The sequence below is a fragment of the Seriola dumerili genome, unplaced genomic scaffold (assembly GCF_002260705.1).
Source record: "Seriola dumerili isolate Sdu_G_001 unplaced genomic scaffold, Sdu_1.0 BDQW01000040.1, whole genome shotgun sequence".
NCBI lineage: Eukaryota > Metazoa > Chordata > Actinopteri > Carangiformes > Carangidae > Seriola > Seriola dumerili.
In genome coordinates this window covers 1,791,293-1,801,072 of record NW_019174295.1, presented here as the reverse complement: position 1 = coordinate 1,801,072, position 9,780 = coordinate 1,791,293, and the positions used below count along the sequence as shown (strand labels likewise).

Here is a 9,780-nt window from a genome sequence, read left to right as displayed (position 1 = left end):
ATACCAGGGCCGCTAAAAATATCAGTCGTTCTAAGCGCACGCTTTGTTTAATGATAATGATCATGAACATTTAGGAATGAATCAGACTGAGATAGGAAACAAGTATAGGATGTGGTCTGGCCAACCACAACATAACATTGGCTTCAATTTTTCAACATTTTTTATGTTTTTAAAGAGAATTTTATTTATTTATTTATTTATTTTCATATTTTATTTTTTATATTTAAAACATTCAAAAACATTATTTATATCTTCTATTATATTTTTTCACCAAAATTATACTTGGGGTGGGACTGCTCTCAGTCTGTCTCTCTCTGTCTGTGTCTCTCTGTCTCTCTCAGTCTCTCTCTCTGTCAGTTTCTCTCTCAGTCTGTTTGTCTGTCTCTCGCTCTCTCTCTCTCTCTGTCCGTCTCTCTCTCTCTGTCTCTCAGTATCTCTCTGTCTGTCTGCCTGCCTGTCTTTCTGTCTGTCTGTCTATCTACTTTCCTGTGTGTGTGTGTGTGTGTGTGTGTGTCTGTCTGTCTGTCTGTCTGTCCTTCTGCTGGCCTGTCTGCCTTTCTGTCTTTCTGTGTGCGTGTGTCTGTCTGTCTGTCTGTCTGTCCTTCTGCTGGCCTGTCTGTCTGCCTGCCTGTCTCTCTGTCTGCCTATCTACTTTCCCATGTGTGTGTGTGTGTGTGTGTGTGTGTCTGTCTGTCTGTCTGTCTGTCTGTGTGAGTGTGTCTGTCTGTCCTTCTGCTGGCCTGTCTGCCTTTCTGTCTTTCTGTGTGAGTGTGTCTGTCTGTCTGTCTGTCTGTCCTTCTGCTGGCCTGTCTGTCTGCCTGCCTGTCTCTCTGTCTGCCTATCTACTTTCCCATGTGTGTGTGTGTGTGTGTGTGTGTGTGTGTGTGTGTGTGTGTGTCTGTCTGTCAGTCTGCCTGCCTGCCAGTCTGTTTCCCCCTTCCTCCTGCCTGTCTTTCTGTCTGTGTCTGCCTATCTGCTTTCCTGTGTGTCTGTCTTTCTGCTTCCCTGTGTGTCTGTCTGCCTGTGTCTGCCTGTCTGTCTATCTGCTTCCCTGTGTGTCAGTCTCTCTGTCTGCCTGCCTGCCTGTCTACCTGTCTTTCTACTTTCCTGTCTGTCTGTCTGTCTGTCTACCTATCTGTCTACATGTCTACTTTCCTGTCTGTCTGCCTGGCTGTCTATCTACCTTCCTGCCTTTCTGTCTGTCTATCTGTGTCTCTGCCTGTCTGTCTGCTTTTCTGAAAAAGCAATCCCACTAATAATAGAATAACAGAAGTAATAATCCATGTAACTAAATTTTAATTGAATTGAGACTCAAATTAATCTTTACTTTAGACCGCAGAGTCATCTTTTTCTTTTTTCATGTTGCAATTTGAATTATAAAATGTTTTAGTCTACTTCCAGTCTCTTGGTCTCATGGACACATGTAAACAGAGTATTGACAGTAATGATCTTGAAAAATAAACAGTTTGACATTGAGATTATGAGTGGATGGTTCTTAATTAAAGGTCATGTGTTTTGTTTATTTTGCAATTATGAAACATTTTTGGTTTGTTTAAAAAACCTTTCCTCTTTCATTAAGAGATGACATCTCACCTTAAAATGAGTATAATTACTCTAAGACATTATTATTATTATTATTATTATTATTATTATTATTAAAACACAGAAGAAGTAACTTTGTTTATACAGTACCTTTCATAGCAAAGGCACAAGGTGCTTTACATGAAAGAATCAAGATTAATCAGGAAAAGTGGACAACTGTATCACAGGGACCCCAAAAGCCCCAAGATCACGTTATATCTGCTGGTTGTACCATTTATGAGTTTGAACCACAGATTATTCATTACTGAATCTTGTGGTTTGTTTTAAATCCTTTAAACATTATCAGAAAACTGTTAAAATTAATTAACTGTATAACTGAGTGGTAACCAATTAAGATAGCGGTGATATGATCTTGTCTAGCTGAATTTGCTTAAAGTCTAGCAGCTCCACTCTGTACCAGCTGAAGGAGCAACATTATTTTCATTTTTTGCCTTAATTTGACACAGAATTTCTTACCACCAAAAAGCTCTGTACAACCGATTCAGATAAATAAAAATCTGCACATTGGAATGAAACAATGAATAAAAAAATTAAATAACAAACTTTTTTATCACTATATTTGAATGAACGTGTCATTTTCCTCATCAAGAAATGGGTCATTGTGACTTTAAGGCTCTGCTTCATCGCTAACCACCAATGAAGGAGGGCACTGAGTTGCTTAGCAACAGGGCCCATACAAACAAACTTTGAAAGCAACTGAGTTAGACATCGTGCTCATTTGTAGATGTAAGTCAAGCTAATTATAATGTTCAGCTGTTCTTGATTTGTTTATCTCTAGCCCATTGTTTTTATATTGTTCTTCCTGTCATGGCTGGTATCACGATGTGTGAGCCCCTTAAACTTTACAATCTCCTCAACCAGTGCAGGTGTGTGTCAAGGCTGGCAGAGATCAACTACCTCTGTTTGATTGGTAAGAGACAGGACTCGGCTCAGCTAGTTATCACAGGTTGTCAGTGCTGGAGTGTGTGTGACTGTTAGATATGAGTTGGGTTTGCTTGATTGCTCTGCTTTAATTTAATCTTTCATTTTTAAACTTTAGCTGTAACTTACTTTTGTATTGTATGTCTCCTTTTTAGATGCTCGTGAAACCCGAGATTACAACACAAGTCACATCATAACAGCTAAAAATGTCAAAATGGTATGAAAATTATTGTACTGTATATTAGTGAATGGAGGTCAGCTATATATGCACTTTAAATATAAAAAATCATATCAATTAAACCTGTATCTGTAGTTACAGTCAAACCAATTTAGCTCTTAGAAATAACAATGAAACTGGTTGTTTTACATATAGTACAACCAAAAGAATTTAAATAGAAAAACTCTGCTGTAATGATAATGCAGTAACCCTACTTAACAGCATGTTTAGTTTCCTTGATATAAATGATGGATAATCTTGTACGATGTAAGAAAAATCAAACTTAAATTATAAATATGAGGGAATAAATTGTATGAGAGTACATCTTTGTAGGCCTAAGTAGACAGCTCACGTGTCATTTCCTTACTCATTATGAATTAAGGGAGCAACAGGTGGTATCTAATACCACTGTTCGTAGATAACGTTATACAGCCCACCTCTCAGGGAAGATTGGAAAATGGAAATTGGTTCTGAGATATACGATGAGCTTTGGGATGAGGGGATGGACAGGATCAAAGACTGTTGCATTAAAAGACTAGACTTCAGCTAATTAAGCAATATCACACGAGAGCGAGTGATGTTGTAGCTACTGATTATCAGCACGGCTGTGATTGTCTACGGTACTCGGCATGCGGCCTCCGGATCACTGGCGCGCTGATATTCATTAGAAATCACGACCTCGAGTGTGATATTGGTTTTATACAACCGTTCTACGAGCGCCACATTAGTTAGTTATATAAGATTTGTTTGTTTATATTAACATTTATTTGGCAACGCCAACACAAATAGTTCCGCAGCTGGACTGGTACTGGACTGTTGCTAAGCAGCACATAAATATTTTCCTGGCCTGCACAGTGTACACTAGCTAGCCACTTTGTTTACACGTTACCTCAGGAGTGCGCTGAAGTATCCAGGCTTCGTCCCTTCATCCTCTACTAACGATCATACATCATTTAATTCAAATGTTGTTTCTGAAATATATTCATCTTTGCAAAGTTTGCTATAATCTAAGATAGATAACGACTGTGAATGTAACACTAATTAACGGTTGATGGAACACCTGTGAGGCGGAGTGATACATGTAGTTAAGAGTCCTAGTGCTGTTGTACTCTAGATCAGCACTCATGGAATGCCTCTCGTCCAGTCAAATTACTTGGTAGGAACTAACTGTTGTAAAAAAAAAAAAAAAAAAAATTAGTAAATTGACATAGACTGTATGTGCCGTTTTGGGTTGTTCTGAGTTTTTTGAGAGACCCCCCCTCTCAAATTGGGAAGTGTCTCAATGATTTCTGTCTTCATTTGGAAGAGATTATGAACTCTACATCTGACTCAGGTTGTGATTTTGTTAAGATTTAGGGTTATTTATTGATTATATTAAAAAGAACAGACTCAGATGCAGTGTATGTTGATTTATGTGCCACTATTGAGAGTGGCTTAACTGTTCATTTGAACTACCTTCTAAATCACACACTCTACATCCCTCGACTTCGACTTGGTGCAAATGGTAATGAAATGTTAAGACTGTATCTGTTCCCAAAAGAAATGGAGTAGCTAAAATTAGTAGTTTAGTAGAGTAGTTTTGCTCTTGAAAGGTGTGATATTTAAGGAAAGGGATACACTTTGCGCTTTTATTTGTGGTTAGAGGATGTAAGTTTAAGAAATGAAAAGACAAGCCTTGCATAACAGCTTAGTTTCTTTGTTCCCTAATCCTTTCTCAGATTATTTTGTGCTTCAAATATCAAAACTTTCTGGGTGACTCTTTCCAGGATTCAGAAGGCAAATTCCTCCTTCCAGTGGCTGTGGAGGTTGACAGTATGCAGCACATGGTGGTCTATGATAGCAACACCAGCTGTTTGCAGGAGCAAGGTACGGTGTCGCACTGGAAATGTTCCACCAAAGCATCTCTGAGAGTATTGAAAATGATGATTTACCAGTCCACTAATGGGCAACATAATGGTGTGTAGCCAAGGCCAAAGGTTCTTGTTTTATTCTGTATGTAACAAAGTACTTTCTGTATTTACACAGTTTTCCTGCTCTGAAAACCTAGTTCCCAAAAGCAAACGCTCCCATTCTGTCAGCCACAAATATCAACACACTGATGTTTATCACTTGGGTTCTGACTGTGATTGCAGGCAGAGCAGTTGAATGTGCCGAGGTGCTGGCTAAAGCTAGCCTGTATCCAGTCCACATTGTGAGAGGAGGCTTTCAGAGGTTCTCAGCGCTCTACCCTTTCTTAAGGACTGAGAAAATTATGTACACCATCACGGTAAGACAGACACAGCTGACCTGGAGCGTCATACACTCATAATTAAGTCTGTGAAGGCACCATGTCAATCATCCAGTTGGTACAAAATCAAGTAATAAATTAGAATCTGCCATCACTGATATAAACTCTAGGGGTACAACTTCTCACAATACATTTGTCTGTGCAAATATTCAATTAATAAAATCATCAAGTAACACACAGTTTAAGATGAGATTTTGAGAGCCCCAGGACACTCGTCCATTTTTCCAGGTTAGTAGGCCAGCTGCACTTATGAATCCCAATCATTATGAAATTATTTTTTTCCCTTAAAATATCAGTTGATTCAAACTGCTGCAGATAAATACAGTTTAATATATTTCTGGGTTGTCTCAGGAGCTGGAAAACCTGAAGACTTATCCAGTGGAGGTCATAGCAGGACTGCTGTATATGGGTGACCAGAAACAAGGCACAGACTCCAATATCCTCAAAGACCTGAAAATCAACGCCGTCATCAGCATCTCACTGAGTGACACTCTGGAGTAAGGCAGGACTGAATATTTAAAATATAATTAGAGAAAATTCTGGATGTCATGTGTCTTTGCTGTTGAGTTTGTTCTGAATTTCCTTTGGATTTGTTCAGATCTAGGTCAATAAAATGGAGCCAGACCATCCTCAACATCCCTGTTGCTGACTCAGTGGAGTCTGATTTGTATTCAAATTTTGAAAGGATTTGTAGTTTTATTGGTAAGTCACGCTATGCTTTACTAAATAAGCTGTTTTAAATCCTTGCAAATGTTTGTAGTGTCATGTTCCCATGAGAATTGCAAAACTGTCATGGGGCTTTCTGCACATCACTGTTAACTGCAGTTGTCAAGAATACAAATATAAATGTAAAATGCAGAAGGGTGTAACACCTACATGTATATGCTTCATTTCCAAGATCTCACACAATGTGATATTAACAGTACATCATTCACAAAATTCTGATATTCCATTAATTTAAATATGAAGATAATAAAGCTTACAAGATTGCATGATTTATTTATTTTAAAGTGCATTAAAGGAATCTGTTGAATCTGTGCCTGTTTACTCAAAAACTTACAGGTCAGAGGTCATTTGGGGGTTTTATGTACAAGTTTTATTGATGAAATGGTTTAATATATATTAAGATCCTTTTTTGTTGTCAAATTTGCCATTAATATTGCTGGTGTTATGTGGACTGGTTTGGTTTAGAGATTTTTTGTTCATTGAAATAATAATCTATGTAATCTATCTTGTTTTCAGGGTCACACATCAACATGGGCTCTCGTGTCCTGATAGTTTCCAGGCAGGGCAGAAGCCGCTGCAGTGCTCTGACCATTGCTTTTCTCATGCACCACCTCAAATACACACTGGAGGTAAGTGTGGTTCATTTGGTTTTGGTTTCAGTGTGTGCAGAATGCAGTAACAGGATGTGCCATACAATGTCTCTAGATGATAATAAGTAATAAGTAAGCAGATGTAGCTCTGCTGAGTCTCAACTCTTAAGATGATGATTTTGTTCCAAACTGGAATAAGAGCCAGGAAATGAGTTTTCAAAGCCCTGGACATGCAATTGTTCAGTATCTTGTTAGTATAAGTATTTAAAAAAAAAGCAATTTGTGGTTTAAGGGGGATTTACATGTTGGATCTGTTTCTTGACGAACAGTTTATCCATCCATCCAGAACTTCTGTGTACTGTGCTCAGCTACAGTACACTTTGGTAGATATGGTCAGTGAGCACATGTTTAGGTATAAGTCTGTGGTGGTACCAAACCTGGCAACCTGTGATGCTGCACACTGTCACTCTGTCCAGCAACTGTTCACCAAGAAATAGTTACAGAACCAAACCAAAAACCACCAGTTGTCATTTTTAGGCTTGTGTTAAACAAAGAAGATACAGTGTGTTGATAAATATGCTTTAGAGGTGTTGGAGCAGTTTTGAATTTTGGACAGATCGCAGCTAGTTGTTTCCCCCTGCTTCCAGTCTTTATGCTAAGCTAGGTTAACCATGCCCTGACTCCAGCTCTGTCCTTTTGCTTTCTTGCTGAGAGTTTGATGAGAAGATTGATACCACTATCATATAAAAGTTACTGTAACCCCCTTATTGTGAGCTTCAAGCAGATAAGTTAAATGTATTTGCTTTTATACTTTTATGATTGTAATGAAAGCTAGGCAATTAGCACAGCTTAGCATAAAGATACTGTATTTTATCTGTTTCATTTGTAGAAAATCTTAAACTTAAAAGCGACAAGTTGTGGTTTTAATGTTGGCTCCACCTACATATTTTGCCTTTTGTGGTATCAATCTTCTCACCTGAATCTCAGAAAGAGAGAGTGAATATACATTTCCCAAAATATCAAACTACTCTTTAAACACAGAGACATGAGACTGACTTGGATCATGGAGAGAAAGCATGTGAATATTATTACATTTAGAGTAGATAATGCTGTTGTTTTGACTCTCTTCAGGAGTCCTGGAAGTACATGCTCAAATGTAAACCCACCATGAGGCCAAACACCGGGTTTCTACAGCAGCTGTCAGAATGGGAGCTTCACACCATGGGAACAAAAGTCACCGATATGTCTGAACCGCATTTTTAACAAAGGAATGTGACGAGTTCATATTCAGTAAAGACAACTGATTTCAGTCGCATTGCATCATCATCATTATTATTATTATTATTATTATTATTATTATTCCAGGGACATCTCTTCTGTTGTTCCATTAAGAGACTTATTCTTAAAACAGGCTGCAGCTCTACAAGGCTGAGTGAATTTCAAGATTAACATATGCAGCCTTGTTACATCTCGACAATCAAACACATATCGTTTTAGATTTTTTTTTCCTGGTAATACTTTATAATGCAGCCTGAGATTTACAGTGTAATTTTCTTGTATGAATTAGGTACCAATAAAATAGTTACCATGGTTACGACTATGGGGAACAAAGGAAAGGAGAAATAAATTAGACTAAGTACTTTTGTAAATACTGAGTGCCTACAGGGTATAGTACTGGAGACATAAGGTGTAAACCTCGTTCATACTATGTAATTAAAGATTAAAAAGGGGAGAACAGCTATATTAAAGTGCACATTTCACTCATTAATAAACATTATTGCAGTGTGTGGGAGAAAACAATATAATAAAGGCTACCTCAGTTACACCAACAATACAGGGATTTATTATCATGTCTCGTACTTAATTGTATGATCTTAAATAAAGACAAGTCGAGAAATGGGTCTATATTTTTGAAAAAATTCTCCTGGCAGGCATGATGGTTCAGCAATGAAGGTGTGCTGCAGCAGAAAACAAACACACCTTTCTCAAGTGCACAGCTATGAAGGGTTTTACTGTCATCTGAGAGGGAAGAATATTATGAAGTATATGTGATGATGTAACATATAGAATTATTTTAATTCATGATATGGTATGAATACAACATGTGGTCTGTTCTCCACTTTTACCTCTTAAATCACAGAACATGGATGTTAAAACCATTTCCCCAAATTTAAGTTTTGTTTACTTATGATATCATTTCAAAAACTTTGCAAGGATGAACTGTATACAGAATGCAAGGAGACAAAAAGAAACGGACAAAGAAAGTGACAGCGTCACCTAGTGCTTTCTATACTTATATCGTTGTACCTTTGTGTACTCTTTTGCATTCACAAAACCTCCAAGCCTCATACAGTCCTAAATGTCATTTTGTGCTTGAGTCCATACATGGGTCTATGAGAGGTGCTAACAATACTGGAGATGACAGTTCCCCCATGTCTACGGAGTTACGTAACATCAGCTCTAAAAATATAGGCCACATGCAGACAGTGAGTAATTTATCGCCCTGAAAGTCACCTTGCAGGTGACATAGTGCCCTCCATGTAGAAACCGAACAAACAACATGAGTCATTCAAATGGTTGTTCTTGTTATAGATGGCTGAGCTCAGGGCCATAAATTTGAGGTTAAACGCGGCTAATGAGGCTGAATTCATAGGAGAGGTAGTGCTGCCTACCAGGCTGAACTCAGGGAAACAATTTATAGACCTACAAGCGAGATCACTGACGGGACGTCTGATTGGACCACGCAGCTGCAAATTAGCACGTCCAGTGAGCACGACGCACGCGGTTTTGTAAAAGGTACCATCGTTAGCGATGATACAACCGGAAACTTTACGTGGCCTTAAAAATAAAAGCTCAAAGATTGCCATTCTTAAAATGTTTTAGACTGGAACTTTATTTAATTTCAGATATATACAAATATACAGATTAAAAGAATTAGTAAAGTAAAATTATCTGTAGGACCTGGTCAAGGTGCTGCATGCTCATCTACAGTACTGAAAAAAGAAAAATATATAAATAGATTTATAACAACATATCAAATTAAAATAAAGTAAACATGGATTTACATGATCTGACTGTATAATCAATCATAAAGTCACATGGCTTGTCTAGAATTGATTTATTTCAGAATACCTCACTGAGAAAAGGGAAACAAATTAAAAGATTTGAAAAGGTACAATTGTATTTACTTTATTCCCTCTATTTTTTCAGTGTCTCTTTAAATAAGAATGGGAATAAACATAAGTAGCAGAATCACCAGCAGAATGTCTTGCTGCAGAATTTTGTTCCTATTTCAACCAATTTCCTATTATTTATCCCTATTTATATAATGATGCATTATAAACACATTAGATTATTTCCCTTGTTAATTATTCCTGTAGATGTGAAGATTTTACATAAATAAAGTACACAAAAAATATATAAGCAGTGAGGATTTT

General features: G+C 37.5%; 1 protein-coding gene across 3 annotated transcripts; it reads left to right on the top strand.

Annotated features, from left to right (window-relative positions):
* The first annotated feature begins 2,275 nt into the window (after positions 1-2,275).
* styxl1 (serine/threonine/tyrosine interacting like 1) lies at positions 2,276-8,282 on the top strand. Of its 3 annotated transcripts, none has more exons than XM_022738916.1 (9): positions 2,276-2,328; positions 2,464-2,512; positions 2,679-2,740; positions 4,507-4,606; positions 4,873-5,006; positions 5,379-5,524; positions 5,626-5,729; positions 6,270-6,382; positions 7,475-8,281. In XM_022738916.1, the coding sequence occupies exons 3-9, from the start codon at positions 2,738-2,740 to the stop codon at positions 7,604-7,606; spliced, it is 732 nt and encodes a 243-aa protein (XP_022594637.1). In that variant the 5' UTR covers positions 2,276-2,328; positions 2,464-2,512; positions 2,679-2,737; the 3' UTR covers positions 7,607-8,281. The 3 variants fall into 3 exon arrangements, with proteins under 3 accessions (XP_022594637.1, XP_022594636.1, XP_022594635.1); XM_022738915.1 differs by having other exon boundaries at positions 2,277-2,328; positions 2,469-2,512; positions 7,475-8,282; XM_022738914.1 differs by having other exon boundaries at positions 2,285-2,512; positions 7,475-8,282.
* The last annotated feature ends 1,498 nt before the right edge of the window (positions 8,283-9,780 follow it).